This window comes from Leucoraja erinacea, chromosome 18 (assembly GCF_028641065.1).
Source record: "Leucoraja erinacea ecotype New England chromosome 18, Leri_hhj_1, whole genome shotgun sequence".
NCBI lineage: Eukaryota > Metazoa > Chordata > Chondrichthyes > Rajiformes > Rajidae > Leucoraja > Leucoraja erinaceus.
The window spans coordinates 19,162,871-19,184,920 of NC_073394.1; the positions used below are offsets into that span (position 1 = coordinate 19,162,871).

General features: G+C 41.7%; 1 protein-coding gene across 2 annotated transcripts in view; it reads left to right on the forward strand.

Annotated features, from left to right (window-relative positions):
* The window catches only part of sbf2 (SET binding factor 2), a 330,738-nt gene that overhangs the window by 184,687 nt on the left and 124,001 nt on the right, over positions 1 to 22,050 (forward strand). For both annotated transcript variants that reach the window (XM_055649465.1, XM_055649466.1), the window contains exon 17: positions 13,307 to 13,375. In XM_055649465.1, coding sequence (XP_055505440.1) covers positions 13,307 to 13,375 — 69 coding nt within the window. The remainder of the gene's footprint in view (positions 1 to 13,306; positions 13,376 to 22,050) is intronic.

Genomic DNA, 22,050 nt, shown 5'->3' on the forward strand with positions numbered 1-22,050 from the left:
ATATTCTGTTTCTTTCCCCACAAATCCTGTCTGTTGAGTTTCCAGCGTTTTGTTTTTTTAGTTTAGCAAGTGCCATTTTGTTTAATTGATTCTGAGAAGATTTCAATTCAGTAGCAGATTTATATTATAAGCTGGATCCACCTTAAACGACACATTTGATAGGGTAGTATACAATTACATAGGTCAAAACATTTGGCCCAACCAGTTCATGCTCAGTGTTTATAATGCGTGTAATTCCCCTCTCAACTTTTCATCAGTTGCACATTCTACTCCTTTCACCCTCATACTCATCCAGCTATCTATTCTTCACCGATCACAACTGCTTCAATACAGAAGTTTCTTCTGATTTCCCTGATTGATTTATTACTGACTGTTGTATAATAATGGCCTTTCGTGCACTCCTCCATAAATGGAAACATTCTCTCTCAGTCTAATTTATCAAAGCATTCATAATTTTAATGATCTCGCTCCTCGGCTTTCTGTTCTGAAGAAAAACAGACCCAATCTATCTATCCTTTCCAAATATGTATAGCTTTATATTTCTGGTGTCATTCATGTAAATTGCCCCAGCTCTCTTGCCAGTGCTCTTTATCCTTTTTATGGTCTGATTACCAGATCAGTATAAAGTACTTGAAGTGTAGTCTTAACTACAGCTTGATACAAGATTCTACTCTGCGGTAATATTTCAAGGAAGATTGCAAATGGAATGAGATTAAACCAACAAAGTAGTATTTTATGTGTAGGTATAAAATAGCCAAACATCAGTTTGTTGCATGTGTGTCCAAGTAAATTGGAGCTCTAGGCTACTCGGGTTGGGCCACATTACAAACTGCCAACTTGCTGTATATCCCTTTTCCTTTCTTCTCCCCGCACTCCCCCCCCCCCCCCCCCCATCCCACCCCCCATCAGTCTGAAGAAGGGTTTCGGCCCGAAACGTTGCCTATTTCCTTCGCTCCATAGATGCTGCTGCACCCGTTGAGTTTCTCCAGCATTTTTGTGCATCTTTGCTGTATATTCCAAATGGAAGTTCAAGCTGGTGCAATTGAAGGCAGTCTCAACATTTGTGAGGTCTCAGTTGTAGAATTAGCAACATTAACCAAAGTGTTCTAATGGAGTATTTCTGTTTCTTCAGCATCAAAAATAAGTTTGAATTTCACAGCCTTTTCTATAAAATAGTCCCAAACAGCAGGACCCATGATCACCCTACGCATGTACAAAAAATTAACTGATTACTATGTCATTTATATTGCTGTGATGTACATGGAATAGTGGATCATCAGTAGACGTTGTCAGGGATTATGTCAGGATCCAAGTAAAAATGTACAGCTATCTTGTGAAATACTAAATCCTTTCTCAATCACCCAGGCTGTCAAAATTGTCTCTAATCATGGAATTATGAATACTGACATGCCAACATATTTGTATGTCAGTGTGATGAGGATATTGAATAATTTGTTGATCATAATCATAATCGTAATTTATTAGCCAAGTATGTTTTGTAATATAAGAGGTATTTTATTTGCCATACAGTCATACCAAAAAAGCAATAAGACACACAACTACATAAAATTTGACATGAACATCCACCACAGCGGCTCCACATTCCTCAGTGTGATGGAAGGCAATAAAGTCTTATCCTCCTTCCTCCTTTTTCTCCCGCGGTCGGGGATGATCGAAGTTCCCGCAGCCGGCGATTGAAGCTCCCTTGTTGGGGCGATCGAAGCTGCCATGATCGGGGCGGTCGAAGTTCCTGTGGCTTGGAGCTCCCGAAGTCGGTCCCTAGGCAAAGGATCGCAAGCTCCACGATGTTAAGTCCGCAGGCTCCCGCGGTTGGAGATCACAAAGTCGGTCCCCAGCAAAAGGCTGCCAGCTCCACGATGTTAGGCCGCAGTGCGGACAGAGATACGACATGGAAAAAGTTGCATCTCCGTCGAGGAAAGAGTTAAAAATGTTTCCCCCACCACCCTCCACATAAAACAAAACTAAAGTATATTAAAACATACATTTTACAACAAACTAAAATAACAAAGAAGGAAAAAAAGACGAGCGAGACCGTTGGCGAGGCTGCCATCTTCGGCGCCACCTGGATATAAATATGATTTCTGCAATGACTATCAAGACAAGTATTGGTAGAGAAAGTTGTTGGCTGGCAGTTTTGATACTCAGTTGTGTGTATATATCAAACCATCAGTAAATAGTACTGCACATAACTGTTATGTACAAAGTCATTTTTCATATTCCATGTAATACTTTATCTGCAATCTTGGTTTGGAAAAAGCACATTAAGAAAAACGCACTTTAAATGAGTTTCCTATGTAATTTTTTCCTTTAAGGTTTCCAGCAGAAATTCCTCAGAGAGCAATTCAGAGAAAAGAAAGAAACAAATCTCTGCTGGTGGAAGTTCAAACCTAATTAGGAAAGAACATTTGGGAATATCAAGAGAGAAGGCATGAATTTTTGAAAAAAAGTTAGTTTTTGCACATGATTCTGGTTAACGAGTTCATAAAATATAAACAGCTCATAATATGAACAATAGAAAAGGGGATTTTAAGAAGTATAAGCTCGTGGAAATATTGTTAGAATATGAAGAACTGCAGTTTCTGTTTGTGAAGAAAGAATGATTATCATGTATCAATGAACAAAATATAATCTAACTTTACATTCATCGAGGAGACAAACAAACGTAAAAGTCCAGTTAAAATTTGTTGATGAACTTGCAGATGACACGAAGCTGGGGGGCAGTGTTAGCTGTGAGGAGGACGCTAGGAGGCTGCAAGGTGTCTTGGATAGGTTGGGTGAGTGGGCAAATGCATGGCAGATGCAGTATAATGTGGATGAATGTGAGGTTATCCTTTGGTGGCAAAAACAGGAAAGTAGACTATTATCTGAATGGTGAGCGATTAGGAAAAGGGGAGATGCAACGAGACCTGGGTGTCATGGTACACCAGTCATTAAAAGTAGGCATGCAGGTGCAGCAGGCAGTGAAGAAAGCGAATGGTATGTTAGCATTCATAGCAAAAGGATTTGAGTATAAGAGCAGGGAGGTTTTACTGCAGTTGTACAGGGTCTTGGGGAGACCACACCTGGAGTATTGCATACAGTTTTGGTCTCCTAATCTGAGGAAAGACATTCTTGCCATAGAGGGAGTACAGAGAAGGTTCACCAGACTGATTCCTGGGATGGCAGGACTTTCATATGAAGAAAGACTGGATAGACTCGGCTTGTACTCGCTATAATTTAGAAGATTGAGGGGGGATCTTATAGAAACTTACAAAATTCTTAAGGGGTTGGACAGGCTAGATGCAGGAAGATTATTCCCGATGTTGGGGAAGTCCAGAACAAGGGGTCACAGTTTGAGGATAAGGGGGAAGTCTTTTAGGACCGAGATGAGAAAAACATTTTTCACACAGAGAGTGGTGAATCTGTGGAATTCTCTGCCACAGAAGGTAGTTGAGGCCAGTTCATTGGCTATATTTAAGAGGGAGTTAGAAGTGGCCCTTGTGGCTAAAGGAATTAGGGGGTATGGAGAGAAGGCAGGTACAGGATACTGAGTTGGATGATCAGCCATGATCATATTGAATGGCGGTGCAGGCTCGAAGGGCCGAATGGCCTACTCCTGCACCTATTTTCTATGTTTGCTTTGATTGCTTTTTGTCTCAGAAAATGACAATGTTGTTTTAATTAGGAATTGAAAGATTGTTCGCAGTGTTGTCACCCCCAAAAGCGCAGTTCGTGTTCTACATGGATATTCTTGGACCTGAAGTTATTGTAATCACAGGGCAGTCAAACGTTGATGTGGTTGTGCAATATAAACAAAAAAATATGTTGAATTAGTAGGCCACTGTTGGAAAGTACAAATTATTACTACTATAGAAAAATGCAGGTGACACAATATAAATATGTAAATATTTATCTATTAAGCAAAAATAGGCTTGTCCTGCCACGTGTAGTTCCAAAAAATTTGTTTTGGTTACAGGTGAGTAATTATCTACTGTTGTTTCTCTTTCTTCTCCCATAAAATTAGGGCAGATTTTCCAGTGCTCTGAAGATTTTAGCTGCCTGTCCCTGGGACTTACTGCTCATGCCACCGTGGCCAAGCACAGATTTTCATATTCATGAGCATTTAATTACACTTTGGACCTGTCAAAACTAGTTTTTTTTAATGTTCTTTCAGTACTGGAGTAACAGTGGGTCATTCAACAGGTAGAATCTCTGGATACAAGGATTGATGTTCTTTATTGGGATCCTTCTTCAAATTGATTGTAGCAGGGGGAAGAAAGCTGAGAGTTGGGGTTGAGGGAAAGTCAGGCAAGTGATGGGTGGCTACAGGTGAGGGTAGTTTGATCGACTATAAGTCCACTGACTCCCACAGATATCTTGACTACACCCGGTCTCGCCCTGCCTCTTGCAAGGACGTCATTTCCCACTCTCAATTTTTCCACCTCTGCCACATCTGCTCCCAACGTAAGGCTTTTCATTCCAGGACATCCGACAGGGAGTGAGGGAGAGGTGAGGGAGGGAGGGAGGAGGAGAGGGGAAAGAAGAGGGAGGGTGAAGAGGAGGGGGGGAGGGGTGCTGGGGATGATGGGAAATGAGTCGCGCCTGCGCAGTTGGGGGCTATGTGGAAAGGGACGGGTGGGAAGGGAAAAGTGTTTAGGATGGTGGGAGAATTGGGTGCACATCCAAATGGGTCTCAGGAAATGGGTTAAAAAGGGGCGGGGGTGGTTGCCGTTGGCTAGTTATCTAAAATTAGATATTTCAATGTTCATACAGTTATGTTGTAAGCTACTCGAGTGCAATAAGAGCTTCAGTTTGTGTGGCATCACTCTGGCAATAGAGGCCATGGGCAGAAAGATCAATACGGGAATGGGAAGGAGAGTTAAAATGGTCAGAATTCGGAAATCCAGCAGGCCTTGGTGGACCTAGCACAAAGTTTGGGAAAACGGTCTCCTAATGTACACTTTGTCTCATCGCAGTTACCAGATGCAGTAGATGAGGTTAGATTCAGATTCAATTTTCAGATTCACTGAATCTGAATTAGAGGAGGTGCATGTGAGGTACCTCACCTGGAAGGGCTTCTGGGGTCCCTGGATGGATGTGAGAAAGGAGGTGTAGGAACAGATGTTACATCTTCTGCAGTTGCAGGAAAACATACCTGGGGAAGGGTTGTTTCTGTGAGAAGGGATAAGTGTACAAAGGAGTTGTGAAGGGAGTTGTCTCTGCAGAAAGCAAAAAAGGGCGAGGATGGGTTGGTGTGACTGGTTTAGATAACTCAGAAGGCAAAACGGGGAGAAGAGATGAGGTACAAAGGTAAATTAGCCAAGAATATAAAGAAGGATAGTGGAAGCTTTTTTAGGTGTGTGAAGAGGAAAACATTAGTTAAGACCAAAGTTGGACCCTTGAAGACTGAAAAAGGTGAATTTATTATGGGGAACATGGAAATGGCAGACGAGTTGAACAGGCACTTTGAATCAGTCTTCACTAAGGAGGGCAGGTGCGACATTTCCCCTCATCCCCAGCACTCCTCCCCTCCCCCCCCTCTTCACCCTCCCTCTTCTTTCCCCTCTCCTCCTCCCTCCCGCATTCCCTCCCTCACCTCTCCCTCCCTCCCTTCTCCTTTCCCCTACTTTCAGTCCCTCCCTCCCTCCCTCCATAACTCCTCTCCCCTTCCTACTCCCTCCTATCCATCTATCCCCCAGTCCTCACTTCCCCCATCCCTCAACACTATCCCTCCTGACCACCCCCCCACTGCCCTCCTCTCACTCTATTCCCCAATACCTACCTCCCCCCTCCCTCTCCTCCCTCCCTCCCCCCCCACTCTCCCCCCCACCTCACATTCCCCCCACTTCCCCCCCCACCCCGTGATCTTTTCCCTCCCTATCCCTCACCCGTCCCTGTCTCCCTCAGTCACTCCTTCCCTAAAAAGTAGCATCTGCAGTTCCCTCCTCCACAGGTCATTCATTGTTAGCTGTGGACTAATTTGCATTGCGCACGTGTGAGTTACTCAAATTCTGTGCAACTGCCGGGATCCGACTCTTCCTTCCTCCCTCCTCTCTCCCCAATCCCTCAGCCGCCGGTCGGCCCTCCCCTTTGCCCCTGCTCTCCTTTCCCCTACCCTCCCATCTGCTTGCTGCCGCCCCGACACGGGCACGGGGGGCATCTGCGGTGTTCGTCACGGTGGGCACCACAAGGTTTGACGAGGTGGTGGAGAAGATCTCCGATAGGGCCGTGAGGGTGAGGGTGAGGCAGCGGCGGAGGAGACAGACTTACGTAGTTTGACTGAGGAAATGTGATTTTATTTCCCCTGCGCTTGTAGAACTAGGAGTGATGATCTCAAGATACGAGGTTAGCCATTCAAGACTGACTCAAAATGAAATTTCTTTATCCTTCCTTTAGGAATTCCTTTTCAGGAGGGATGTGCCCATTCGGTCATGGTCATATTGAATGGCCAATACCAGCTATTTGTCATGATTCTTATTTTCTTATAAATGGAAAGGTATGGTTAAAAAGTAGGCAATGCATTTTTCTTTGGTAAAATACAAATTAATTAAGCTATTTTAATTGCTTGGATTGAAGATGGGCTGACTGGCAGAAGGCAAAAAGTGGGAATAAAGGGGGCTTTTTCTGGTTGGCTGCTGGTGACCAGTCATGTACCTCAAGGGTCAGGGTTGGGTCCTGTGCTTTTCACTTTTATGTCATTGATCTGGATGATGAAATTTATGACTTCGTGGCCATGTTTGTGGATGATATGAAGATAGGTGTAAGGACAGGTAGCGTTGAGGAAGCAGGGAGCCTGCAGAAGACCTTAGCCAGATTGGGAGAGTGGGCAAAGAAGTGACAAATTGAATACAGCATAGCAAAGTGTACTCTGTATGGTACACTTTGTACACTCATGCACTTTGGCAAAAGGAATAAAGACATACACTATTTTCTAAATGGGGAGAGGATTCTGAAATTGGAGGTGCAAAGGAACTTGGGAGTGCTGGTGCAGGATTCCCAAAAAGTTAGTTTGGAGGTTGAGTTGGTTGTAAGGTAAGCAAATGCAATGTTACCATTCATTTTGAGAGGAATTAAATATATAAGCAACTATGTACATCTGAGGCTTTATAAGGTGCAGGTCAGGCCACAAATGGAATATTGTGAGCAGTTTTAGACTCCATATTTGAGGAAGGATGTGCTGGCTTTGGAGATGGTCCAGAGAAGTATTATGAGAATGATCCTGGGGATGATTGTGTTGCTGTATGAGGAGTGTTTGAAGGCTCTGAGCCTGTACTCACTGGAGTTTAGATGGGTGAGGGGATCTCATTGAAACCTGCTGAACAATGAAATGAGTGGATGGGGAGAAGATGTTTCCAGTAGTGGAATAGTCTAGGACCAGACGGCATCTTCACAGAATAAAAGTTGGTACATTCAGAATGGAGATGAGAAGGAATTTCTTTAGCCAGAGGTTGGTGACTCTATGGAATTAATTCTCACATACAGTGGTTTTTAAACCAGAGAGTGATAAGTTCTTGATTAGTAAAGGTGTCAATGATTACAGGGAGAAGGCAGGAGAATGGGGTTGTATGGGAAAAATAGGTCAGCCATGATTGAATGGTGGAGAGACACACAATAGGTGGAATGACATAATTATTCTTCAATGTCTTATGGTCTTATACATGTAATGATTTAAAACTAATTTGAAATATTTTTTTCTTTCTTAAAATTATTATATTTTAAATTTATAGTTTGAGAAATTCAGAAACACTTCATGTTTTCGTAGGTTTGACAGTTGGCTGAGGTTAGCCAGGAGCAAAGCCTTTGCCAATTGTCAACGCTCTTTTAACTGTTTTATGGGCAGCTCCTCCCACCATGTGACTGTATTTAAACAGTTAAGATCCTGCCACTCACAGCTGAACATTCACTACTGTGTGATTGCAAACTGACAGACTAAAGTCAGCAGAATTAAAGATTATACTTAACACATGAATCAGTTCAAGCACAGATATTCGGTTGCTGGTAGGATTCCCTGACTTATTAATCTCCTATTACAGTTACCTTTTAAATGAATGCATTATGCTCATTAAACCAAGAACATTACAGAGAGTAAGTCATCTAATTTATAGCAGTAGTTTCAAATGTCCTTCTTGATTGAAACAGTTTAGAAGTTTAACAATGTTCTTCTAAACTGTTTCAATCAAGAAGGACATTGGCAGAGAGCATAACGTGGAGTTTAATGCATATGAGTACAAGATAACGAAGAATCTAGCCACAAATATATGCTAACACTGCAAATGTTGCTAATGCCATTGGCATCCCATCATGGATCAAATTTGAGTTCAGAATGCATACTTATCCGTTGACTATGGCATGTGCTGCTTAAAAGAATTAAATAAAATCTGACTTTGATTATGATGAAGAATTCCCAAATGTAGCTAAATAAGGCATCTTGCAAATAGATTTTGCATTAAAGAAATATGTTATAATTACCACCAAAACATTTATTTTAAAAGCTAAATCCTAGGCAATGAAATGTGAGTTATTTTCTTTGCTCCATTAATGAAGAGCCCTGAAGGTTCTGTCTCGGGATTCTTTCAATATTCACCCACTATCATCTCCTCTCAAACCTTTTCTCTTTCCTACTCTTCTTAAGAACTACCATAGGGCAACTTTGGAAAAGCAATTTCTAAAATAACGAAATTTCTAAAATTGCTTTTCCAACAGAAAATTGGAAAAACAATTTCTAAACTAGCGAGTACGATTTTGATGGATATTTCCTTGTGAAAGAAAAAATAATACTGTCCTATAGTGGAACTGTTTCTACTTTTTCCAGCTTGATGATTTGGATATAGTGCTGCGGGGGGGGGGGGGGGGGGGGGGGGGGGGGGGGGGGGGGGGGGGGGGGGGGGGGGGGTGGTATCCTAGGTAGCAATGTACAAAACATAGTAAATATGGCAAATAGATTTCAATGTCTGCAAATGTACGAATGGTTTTATACTGATGAGAAAAGTTTAAATATATAATTGTACTTCAAAGGACACCGTAAAAAAGAATAAACATCAAGATTTGGGATGTTATAATGAATGTATATACACACTTAAGACCATATGAGACACAGTTTTGGAAACAATAGAAAAAATGTTGAGGAATTGAAAGGAAAGAAAAACAACAAATGCTGGAAGTGCAGTAGGTTAATTGGCCACTGTAAAATGCAGGTGGGTGGAAGAATAGATGAGAATGTGCAGTGAATAATAAATAGGATACATTTAGGATCAGTCTGAAGAAGGGTCTCGACCCAAAACGTCACCCGTTCCTTCTCTCCAGAGATGCTGCCTTACTCCAGCATTTTGTGTCTACCTACGATTTAAACCAGCTTCGGCAGTTATTTCCTACACAGATGAATATAGGATTAGTGTAAATAGGTGAATTATGGTTTGTGTGTACTCTGGGCTGAAGTGCATGTTTCAGTGCTGTACCCCTCTGACTGTAAGATTATGAATACTCAGCAGGTCAGGGAGCATCAATTAAGAAAATTGCAAAGTTAGCTTTTCAAGTCAATAATAGTGCTACTATTTACAGTTTTCGATAGGATATTTCGATAGGATATTTCTTGGTGAGAGAACCAAATGACAAACTTTAAACATTACTTTATTAGAAAGAAAGGTGTTAAATGTTATGGATAATATAGAGTAGAAGCTGACTATTTTCCGTGATTGTTGGGTTTAACGAAGGGCATGTACCTGTCAGAGTGAAGGGCAAGCTTCGTGGGGAAAAAGGAAACCTGGATGATGAGCAAAATTGAAGCTCTGATCAGGAAAAAGGAGGCATGGGCTAGAAAAAATGCAGCTGGGATCTAGTGTATATCTGGAAGAGTTTAGAGGACCGAGGAGCATATTTAAAGAGGATATCTGGAGGGCAAAAAGGTGGCTAAAGATAGCTATGGCACATAAGATTAAGGAGAATCCAAAGAGAGGTTAACCAGAGAGAGGTTAAGGCCCCTCAGAATCCAAAGCGATCACTTTTGTGAGGAGCCGCAGAAGTTGAGCAAGGTCTTCAATGAGTATTTCTCCTTTGTTTTTACTGGGGAGTATGACAGGAAGACTAGGGAACAGGAAAGATATGGAGATATCTTGAACAGTCCATATTACAGAAGAGGAGGTACTGGACATCCGAAGGCTTATGATGCTAAATAAATCTCCCAGGCCTGATCAAATATAACTGTGGGAAGCTGGAGAAGGAATTGTGCGGGTCTGGCTGAGATATATGAATCATCATTAAACAAGTTTGAAGTGCCGCTTGACTGGAGTGTAGCTAATGTTGTGCCTCTATATAATTTGCAAGGAAAAGCCTGGGAAGTATAGACCAGTGAGCCTAACATCTGCGGTAGGCAAGTTACAGGATAGGATTCTGTGGGAATAAACAGGTGCTGATTAGGAATAAACAACATGGTTTTGTACATGGCAGATCATGTCTCACATTTTGAAGCAATAACCAAAATGTTGATGAGAGCAAGGAGTAAATTGAGTTATTGTGGACATCAGCATGGCCTTTGATAATATTCTGCATGAATGGCTGCTCCAGCTTGAACATGGCGGCAGCAGTTATTGTCGCGCGGGGCGTTACTCCCTTTGGGAAACCTGAAATTCCTCCGTTGATCACAGGGACACGGGGAATTTTCACCTGAGAGCTGCCGAGGTTCTCCACGCCGCCTGAGGATGGCCCCCTCAGAGCCGCCCGCTCACTGAGTTCAGGTCCGCCCTTGCCCTCTCTCTCCCCCACCCTCTCCCCATCCTCCTTCCCTCCCTCCCTCCCTCCTTCCCTCCCTCCCCTCCCAACGTGCTGCCAGTCCGCGCTCGCAAGTCCTTTGATAAAAACCTTGCCCCTCCCAGTCCCTCTCCTCTCTCTCTCGCTCTCCTTTGATAACAACCTCTCCCCCCTCTCTCTCTCCCCTCTCCTCCCCCCTCCTCTCCTCTCCTCCCCTCCCCTCTCCTCTCCTCTCCTCCTCTCTCTCTCTCTCCTCTCTCTCCCCCGCTCCTCTCCTCCCCTCTCAATTTAATTTGCCTCTCTCTCTCTCTCTGTCTCTCTCTCTCTCTGTCTCTCTCTCTCTCTCTCTCTCTCTCTCTCTCCCTCTCTCTGTCTCTCTCTCTCTCTCTCTCTCTCTCTCTCCTCTCTCTCTTCCCCCCTCTCCTCTTCCCCCCACTCTCTCTCCCTCTCCCCCCCTTCTGTTTCCCCCCCCCTCCCTGACCCCCATCCCTGACCCCCCTCCCCTCCCTCTTCCCCCCCCCCCCTCTTCCCTCTCCACCCCCTCCTCCCTCTCCCTCCCCCTCCCCCCTCCCCCCTCCCCCTCCCCTCTCTCCCCCTCCCTCGCTAGAGAGTCAGAAGCCGGTGCTTCTTTGCTGTCAACGCTCGCTACTGGGCGAACGCGCCTTAGTGGCTTTAAACGGCTGTTGTCAGCTGGCAGTTATCAACGGCAGTTATCTATAGGATCTTTGCTCTATACCCGTCACAGGGGACGATCATCTGTCCACTCCCAAGATTAGTTCTCTTCATCCTTGCAATTGAAGCATTTTCATCCTATTTAGAACTACCTATAAATTCACCCGTACTTTAAAAGGAGCTCGGTCAATAAATTTCTCAGTGAAATTGGTTATGACCTGATGGGAGAGATCCAGTCCCAAGCAGGGCCATCCAGTGTAAATTCTAAACGTTTTGGTTATGTTCTGTACATGCACCAGCTGTCAAAGCTAACAAATGACTTTTCCTACACTTTCTTGCACTTTCATTCCAGTACAACTACTTGTTGATAATGTTTTATCAAATTCTTTCAGGTGAAAAAAGGTCCTTTTGATTTTAAAATCCTGTGCTTTCCCCCTTAATCCATCATTAAATATTGGGCTTAAAAATGAGCATGTGTTTTAAAGTTAGATGGTAAAAACACATGGCAGATCTGATAAACATTATTTGCAGAAATGATTTGCATTAAGATACTAAAAGGCTGTAGAACTCTTATTTATTATGGAACATGCACAATGCAGAATATACATATAGGTAATACTTTAATTGATGATTGCTCACTACGTTTTGTCCACTAGTTTAACTGACAGAGTGCTCTCTACTAGTTTAGCTATATTTGCAGACACAAGGAACTGCAGATGCTGTTTTGCAAATTAAAATATAAAATGTTGGGGTATCTCAACGGATTAGGTAACATCAACTGTCCATGTCAATTTTCTGACCACAAGGAAACCACCAGCTTTTTGGAGTTCCCCATTAAATCCATTAGTCTTAAATATTTAGAATTTCATTTTGCCAGATAGATTGCACATATCATCTATCCTGCTTTTTAAAACAATTATTTTGGTTGTCACGTACTTTGTTACAAAATCATACAGCATGGAAAAGGAGGGGCTCAGCTGTTTTTGTCAACCCAAGTTATTTCATATCATTAGCCTTTTCGTATTGAGTTACTAAAAATTAAAACTGACAAAAATTGTTGTTTCGTTTGCACAAATCTTGTCGACATCACCATCACTGATAAAATGGCTTAATATGAGATAAACATCCCATAGGCATGCATCTCTGCTTGTCTTGGGATTAAAAGGGAAAAGGGGTTCACATGATACAAACAATTTTCTTGGAATGTGACCCCTCCATATGGTCGCCTGTAGCAGTTTCAATTAAGCAGTATCCTTGCAATAGTGTCCATGACTTTAAAGTGCATCTGTTGTTGTTTAAAATTTGGACATTGCAAAAATGGAGCCCTGCTGTGGTAAAAAAAAAAATCAGAGTGCATCATGGCATTCCAAACATTTCCTTACTAGAAGATTATAGCCTGTTTTTTGGTGAACTTTATTGCTGTGGGCCTCATGACAGTTTTCAGAAACATGCTTGGCATTTTGGTTAAAATAACTCAGATGCATCAAGCCATTTTGTATAGACTATTGGTCTTCAACACTGGAAAAATTACTGTTGAGTGTTAAATAGAATAATCTTAATCGAGTTTGCATGTCTCTTGGAGAAGATACAGTAGTATGGAAATCAATCTAGATCCTTTTAGGAGGACTTTTTCTTAATTTGCTGCAGATTCTGTTTCATGTTATTCAATCAAAATTCAGCTTGTGTCCCAATGGTACACTAAAAATTAACTGATAGGTCCCCAAAGAGCATCTGCAGTGAATTAAAGTTGGGGCCAGTTAATTATATTCTTCCACGCATTGCCCCTCTTTATCAAACAGGTGGGTGGTAATTGAGCTGAGATAATTTGACTATAAGTGACTGGAATGTAGTAAGGTATCTAGATTTATGATTTCCTGTTTTTTTTTTTAAGGATTGTTCAGCTTCTGAAGAATATTATGTTGCTGCTACATTGCTGCCACTGACAACAGCGTTTTACCGGGTAAGTCATGTGATTTCATGCCATAAATCCCCAGAGTAAATTCAGTCTTGTCTGGATTTGATTGCAGGAGAAGTGGTCTGAGTACAAAATGTTGAATTTATTAAAAGGAGCTGTAAGCAACAGGCTTTTTGATTTTAAATTAACGTGGCCTTTTAGAATGTGTACTTTTGCTGAAATAGTGTGAAGATGCACAGAATATTTTGGTTAAATGGAACCTTACTTCTAATAAAAATATATCATTTTTAAATATCCAGTGGCAAATTTTTAAATGAGCATGTAGCAAAAATCGTAGAATGAGATCTGTTGTAGTTAATGGCATACTCAGTTAAATGATTAGATTAATGCTACATTTATACTTGCCATTCAGACAATGTTACATTTGAGGGATAATTACTAGTAATTCATTTATTGCCAATGTGGTAGAAAACCTATATAATGGAAGATTTTGTTAGTGGATGAGAGGCGTAGGTTTGATATGGTTTTGGAAAAATTCATTAAGGTCTATAGTCACAGGGGCCACATAAATAGTCATAGTGATACAGTGTGGAAACAGGCTCTTCGGCCCAACTTGCCCACATCGGCAAACATGTCCCAGCTACACTAGTCTCACCTGCCCGTATCCCTCCAAACCTGTCCTATCCATGTACATGTCTAACTGTTTCTTAAATGTTGGGATAGTCCCTGCTTCAACTCCCCCCTTTGGAAGCTTGTATCATACCCTCACCACCCTTTGTGTGAAAAAGGTACACCTCAGATTCCTATTCATTCTTTTCCCCTTAAACCTATGTCCTCTTATCCTTGATTCACCTGCTCTGGGCAAGAGATGTTGTGCATCTAAATAGTTTCAGATTTACATGCCAGGAATGTCCAGCTTGGTTTGTTGGCCTCAGCTGCAGTTAATTTAGTTACTTTTCCGGCATTCTCCTTGTGGAAAACAAACACAGGTAGCTTGAGAGTCAAAAAGAGTGAAAATAATTCTTACCACTTTTTTTTGCTTCTGTAAATGTTCTTCTTTTACTGCATGATCTTTTGTTTATCATGGAAAAAGCAACTCGTACCCTTCCAGATTTTTTAAAAAGGGTATGGAGTATGGTTAATTTAAGGGAAAACCTCTGACTAACAACAGTTTTATTGAAGGATATCAAACCAAATTTATTTATCAAACTTAAGAGCTTGGATCTTTTAATTTCACATTGTAAAAAAAAGTTGTACATAACCAGCTTGCAGGCAAAATTGTGCCCACACTACTTCCTCTGGCAGCTTGTTCTAAATATTCATTGTCTCCTTTGTGGAAAAACCTGCCCCTTAATTCCCCTTTAAGTCTCTCTAACACATTAAACCTCTGGTTCTGGACTACCCTGTCCAGGGAACAACATTCTATCTATCTGCCCTCTCTATGTCCCTCATAATTTTATGAACTTATCTTGGATCACCCCTCAGCCCCCTACATTTTAGTGGGAATAAATACAGCATATCCAATCTCACCCTAGAACTACAGCTATACATTCCATGCAACATCCTGGTGAATCACTTTTGTACTCCATCTCTATTGCTACCACAGCCTTCCAATAGTGTGATAGTCAATAATGTGATGACTAGAAGTGCACACAATGTTTTAAGTATAGTATAACCAATGTTTTGTAAAAATGCAACATGACATATAGTGATATCTAGTCAATGCCTCAGCATATGATGGTAGACACCCCCCCCAACGCCCTTTTCACTATCCCTATCTATCAATCTTGTCACTTTCAGGGAGTTGCTGTACAAGTCCAAGGTCTTGCTGTACATCAACCCTCCAAGCTCCCTAGTATTTACTCTGTGTGCGCTTCTAGAATTTCACTTCTCAACACATCACCACTCAATTGTGTGGATTGAATTCAATCTGACACCACACCATTGAACTAAATAGAAACATAGAAAATAGGTGCAGGAGTAGGTCATTCGGCCCTTCGAGCCTGCACCGCCATTCAATATGATCATGGCTGATCATCCAACTCAGCTTTCTATAGGTATGTTACAAAACCTACCTGAATCGTGGCTGAGAATCTGCCCCACCCCGTGTGCGCGATTTTGGCGCTGTTTAGAGGGGGCGGGTTTAAAATGGACTTTAATTTACAGCAATTGAACACTAAATTCCTTCCATTTGGCCTATAAATTGATGTAAATGAGATTTTAAAATCATGTTTTATTGTGAATTATTTGTGAATATTATTTGGACACTTAGGCTATTTAAAAATGTTAATCATTTGTTAAGAAATGGATAGATGTTTAGATCTAGTAATTGTAGTTTGAAATTAGCTACAATTGGGTAACTAACTAATTATATGCTTTAATTTCAGGTCATCCAAGTAAGATTATTTTATATTTGTTTCAGAATGGTTCAATCGATGATAACTGAAAAATTCATTCAGTTCTCTTAATTTTTAACAAGGTTATGGGCTTTTGACTGTCCATGATCACAGCTTTTTTGTTATGTCCATAGAAAATCAATAGGTAACAAGATGCTAATTTCCGAGTATGAAAATGGCCATAACTTTTTTTATTACTTGAGATATGAAAGTGAATTAGGTATCAAATTAAACTTATTTTTATGCTTTATCTGATGGGATCAATTGCAGACTTGATTTTTTAAATCTCAAAATTTTGTAACATTGCTAATATACCCACCACCCTCTGAGGAAAATCTTAAAACTGAAACTATGAAATACAAACTTAAAAAATCAACAAACTACAGAAAGACACAACATACCGGAGTAATATACTACAGATGCTGGATGTGTGAAATATTCAGCATCTCTGGAGAGAGAGGACCGGAGTTAAAAACAGATTGATGATTTTTTGTCGGAATTGGCCATTTCTGATATAATCTGGAAAAACAAGTTGATTTTTATGGTCTGAATGCAGTTCAGTGTTGTCAGAAGATGAGATTAGGGTTGGAATGAACCCAGCACAACAGCATTTCATCTTCTGATTGGCACACTACATCCTTCAAAAATCAGTCACTTATTCCAATCCAGCCACATGGATCCTGAATCTCCTGAATGTTGTTAGGCCCCAATTTCTTTTCTGTGTCTGGAAAGTTAACAGAATCACACTACGTGGATACAGGTACCTGATAATCAGCGCTTTGGATAGAAAGTGAAAAGGATCAACTAGTTGGCTCCTTTAGCTGATCTTGCTGTTGCAAAATGGCCCACACTGTAGCCAAGGAATGGAATGTTCACTGAGCCATTGAGCATAAGTCACTGAGTCACTGAGCATGTTTAGTCCAGTTGCCTACCGCAGTACATGACTGATATTGGTCAAGCGATTGAGCTTTGCTCTGGTTTGTTCCATGTGGCACCACTCTCCATAAATTGCTAATTTTGAGATTTAGCAACATATAAATCTTTGCAGTAGGTTAACCTGGGTTTCTACTTAATTCAAACGTAGGTTTTGTATGTCCTTCTATACTTTGACATACCAAGCTGGCTTGATGTTTTCTGGATGTGCAGGTCCTTTAATCCTGCTTTTGGGTGGGTTTAAACTAGATTGCCAGGGGGTGGAATCCTATGCAGCACCAAGACAGGTGAGAGGCTGGAAGTCGGTATGGAGGGTGATGAGAGAAAATTTAGTGAACAGAATAGGTAGGTGAAAGGTAGAGAGTGAGGAAGGACTGTTGGTTTGAATTGCACCTATTTTAATGTGAGAGGCCTGACAGGTAGGTCAGATGAACTCAGGGCATTGCAGTTATTACGAGAAATTTGGTTAAGAGGGGGGCAGGACTGGTAGCTCAATGTTCCAGGGTCCAGGTGCTTCTGAAGAGCCAGAGGTGGAGGGGTGTTGGTTTATTGATTAAGGAGGATATTGTGATAGTGGCCAGAGATTACATTACTGGCGGTTCATCCAGTGATGTTAAATTAGTGGAGCTGAGAAACAAGAAAGGGATGATCACCTTGCTGGCAGTGTACTACAGTAGTCTACAGACTACTAAAATAGTCAATGGGATCAGAAGAGAAAATATACCAAGAGATTGCAGGCAGTTGTGGGATTACTAAGGATGACATAGTAGGGAATTTCAACTTTTCCGATATTGACTAGGAATATCAGCGTGCAAAAGGTTTAAACAGGGCAGAATATGTCAAATATGTTCAGGCAAGTTTCCCGTGGCGATATGTAGAGAGCCCTACATGGGAGAGAGCAACTCTTCATCTAGTCTTGAAAAATTGGGAGGGGCAAGTGGATGAAGTGTTCATGGATGAGACTTTTGGGACCAGAGATCACTTGTTTCTAGGTTTAAGATAGTTATGGATAGAGATAGATGGGCCCGCCAGTTAAAATTCTAAATTGGGCAAGGCCAGTTTTGAGGGTATTAGACAGGAACTCACTCAAGTTAATTGGAGAAGTTGAAGGAAAAGAAACGTCAGGAAAGTGGAAAGTTTTAAAAAGTGTGTTAACAAGAATCCAGAACCTGCATGTTCCTGTTGGAAAGAAGAGCAATGCAGGTTGGCGTAAGAAAGCTTGGATGACGAGAGAAATCGAGGCGCTATTCAAGAGTAAGGAGGAGGCATGGGGCAAGTATAAGCAGCTGGGATAAGTGTATCCCTGGAAGAGTTTTGAGAACTGATGAGCAAGAAATATAAGAAAATCAGGAGAGCATAAAGGGGACAGGAGATAATGCTCAAGCAGATAATGTTAGGAATAATTTGAAAAGTGCAAAATGGTAACCAGAGAGAGAATGGGACCCCCCCCCCCCTTTAGAATCAAAGCGATCAACTTTGTGTGGAGCCACAGGAGATGCGCAAGGACCTTAATTAGTATTTCTCCTGTGTTTTACTGTGGGGGGGAAACATGGGAACTTGGGGCAATCAATGGAAGTATCTTCAGGGCAGTCAGTATTACGGTTGGGGAGGTGCTGAACACCCTGATGCATGTTAAGGTAGACAAATCTTCCAGGCCTGATCAGATTTATCCAGGGATACTATGAGAAGCTAGAGAGGAAATTGTACGAGCCCGGGCTGAGATTTAAGATTCATCTATAAATGCGCATGAGGTGCCGGTAAACTAGAGGGCGGCAAATGTTGTGCCTCTTCTTAAGAAGGGCTGCAGTGAAAAGCCTGCGAACTACAGGCCAATGAGACTAACATCTGTGGTCAGAAAGTTATTTTGAAGGATACATTATACATGCATTTAGACATTATACATGCAATTGCAATATTCCAATCGCAATTGGAATATTGTGTCCAGTTCTGGACTCCTTTTATAGGAAAGATATTATCAAACTTGAAGGGGTTCAGAGAAGATTTACGAGGATGTTGCCAGGATTAGAGGGTGTGAACTGTAGGAGAGGTTGAGTAGGCTAGTTCTCAAGATTCCGTGGATTGCAGGATTTGAGGGGTGATCTTATAGAGGTGCACAATATGATGAGGGGAATAGATCGGGTAGATGCACAGAGTCTCTTGCCCAGTGTAGGGAAATCTAGGACCAGAGGACAGGTTCGACTTGAGGGTGAAAAGATTTAATAGGAATTTGAGGGGTAACTGTTTCACCAAAGGGTGGTGGGTGTATGGAACAAGCTGCCAGATGAGGTAGTTGAGGCTGGGACTATCCCAATGTTTAAGAAACAAACAGGTACATGGATAGGACAGGTTTGGAGGGATATGGACCAAGCGCAGGTAGGTAGGACTAGTGTAGCTGGCACATGTTGGCCGGTGTGGGCAAGTTGGGCCGAAGGGCCTGTTTCCACACTTATCACTCTATGACTCTATATGTGGGGAGGTAGAAGTTTAGCCCCTACAAAAGAAACACAGAGGAAGGTGATGCTGTGATCAATTTTGTTGAAACTGCTGGACTGGTTGAGGCATACCAGGAAACATTTTATCCCACATAGTATGCTTTTTATGACTGATCTTCATGGTCTTAATGCCCTTACAAGGAAAATGTACTGAAGAAGTTTGAACAAAATGTTATATCAGAGTGGCCGTATACTGGGAGGCAATAATAAACTTAAGGTCTTTGGAGGCAAAAGACATTTAGAGTTCAGAGGAGAGTTTGGGAAAACTTTTTTTAGTGAGAAGTAAACTATAATAATCTGGTTTGAGCAGAGAACTGCTGATGATGGAAGAAAAGAGACTGATTAAGAACTAAGGACATAGGAGGCACAAAATTACAGTTTAAGACATGAAAGACAGAGTGGAAAGAAGCTAATCCACACAAAATGACAGTGGATTAACAATGTGTTGTATTTTCTTTAGGATTGGATATACATTTTAAATATTTTATTTATATGAGCTGGCATATGGATATCATTTGCCTCATTTAATACGATTAACCCATGAATTCCCTTACATTGAATCTAATGACATCAACAACAATTCTGTGTTCCAGTTTTGGATTAACTATCGGGTAAACTTTCAAGTTGGGATCTCAATTCGTAGTATATGAGTTTTGTTTTAATGTAAAATATGTTGGCAAAAGCTGGCATATCTAAATTTTATCGACAGCAACTTGCTATGTGTTGGATTTTAAAGAGATAAGTCCACATCTTGAATCAGTTTTAGTAAAAACACAGGCTTTTTGTTGTTTTTGTTTGTGTGACTCACAACATTTATTAGAATGGAGTCTGGCTCAGTATTGGAATTTGACTTTTAAGTGATGTTAATGTTTTGCTGTTATTCTCATCCTGAGCAAATTATTCACATCTATACGAGGTCAAATTTGGTTTTGACGTAGAATTCAATGACTTGGGAGAAATTTTGATTTAAATTGAAGAATGCATTAGAATTACTGACATAACTTTGTAATTCTTTGGATGAACCTTGTTACTTTCGGGTGGTGGGGGGAATCTAGAAAAGTGGCCTGACTTCAATTTCTGTAGCAAATTTCACCCGTTTGTGTATATATGTTACTTACATAAGCTAAACTGGAATGCTTAATTTTTAACACATACCTTGATGAAATGTTCTCTATATTCCACATATTGGAGATAAAGAAGAAGCAAGCTGATAATTTTTCTAAGGAAAGTTTGATACCACAACTACATATTTAGTGCAAATTGCATCTGAATAAATTAGAACAATATTTCTGTCCTTTTATTGCACAGAATTCATTATTTGCATCCTCAAAAGAAAATTCATTAATTTTCAGGTTCCAGGGCGGATATACAGTGCCCTCCTTAATGTTTGGGACAAAGACCCATCATTTATTTATTTATTTGCCTCTGTACGCCACAATTTGATATTTGGAATAGAAAAAATCACGTGGTCAAAGTGCACATTATCAGATTATAATAAAGGCTATTTTTATACATTTTGATTCCACCATGTAGTGAATTTAAGGATTTGCGGGAAGCGGCTGAGATGAGCGAGGCAGGCGAGCGGCAGGAGAGAGGTACATGGGCCGCGGAACCGAGGGGGGCCCACATTTCTGGCTAGACATGTTCCAATATCTTCGACTTTGGATGAGGCGCTGCTGTGCTCTGAGCAACTTGGTCGTGGGTGTTGGAGAGCCGAGGGAGGGATGGAAGCAGAAGCAGCGGCGGCAGATGCAGACGGGGAGCCAGGGCTGGCGAGTGGTTGCCAGGCTGGCGAGTCGCTTGCTGCAGCTCCGGCCATGGAGCAGCTTCAGTGCTAGAGTCCGGGGCTGTCGGAGGCTTCAGAAGCGTTGCGCCGCGGCCGTGAGAGTCTCTGTGTCGAATTGCTCTGGAGACCAGGACCAGGATGCGGCTCGGTGCATTCTGGAGGACAACCAGTGGCTGCTGGAAGTAGGTACCAAGTACTGGGTAGAAGCTGTGGAAGGTAGTGGCCTTCAAATGGGGGTGGTTGGAGAAAGCATCCTGCTTGCCTGCTAGATTTCCACTTACTGTAACTGCAGGAAAATTGTTCCCAGTGTTGGGGGAGTCCAGAACCAGGGGTCACTGTTTAAGAATAAAGGGTAGGCAAATTAGGAATTAGATGAGGACAAACTTTCATCACCCAGCGAGTTGTGAATCTGTGGAATTCTCTGCCACAGAAGGTGGTTGAGGCCAATTCGCTGGATATTTTCAAGAAAGAGTTACATTTTGCTCTTGGGGCTAGCTAAATCATGGAATATGGGAAAAAACAGGAAAGAGGTCCTGATTTTTGATGAACGGCCATGATCATATTGAATGGCTGCGCTGGGGCCTATTCCTGCACCTATTTTCTATGTTTCTATGCTTGAGTATATGGCAATAAAACTCAATCACTTGATTTTGAAACATTCATGCATGGTGGAGGTATAATGTAGTAGTACAGTGTGAAAACAGGCCCTTCGGCGCAACTTGCCCACACCCGCCAACATGTTCCAGCTACACTGCCTGCTTTTGGTCCATATCCCTCCAAACCTGTCCTATCCATGTATCAGTCTAATTATTTATTAAATGTTGGGATAGCCCCTGCCTCAACTACCTCCTCTGGCATCTTGTTCCATACACCCACCATCCTTTGTGTGGAAAAAGTTACCCCTTAAAAAGTTACCTCTTAAAAATGCTTGAAACAAAAAAACATTGAAATCATACTTCTACAATTCACTAAAACATGATACATCAAATTTCAAAAAGCACCCCCTTCACACACCCTCCCCCCACTCGGTCACTCCACTGCCTCGCCAGATACCCCCAAGGCCAGTGATCAGTGATCACTCAGGTCCCCCACTTTCAAAAATGCTCCGTGGCC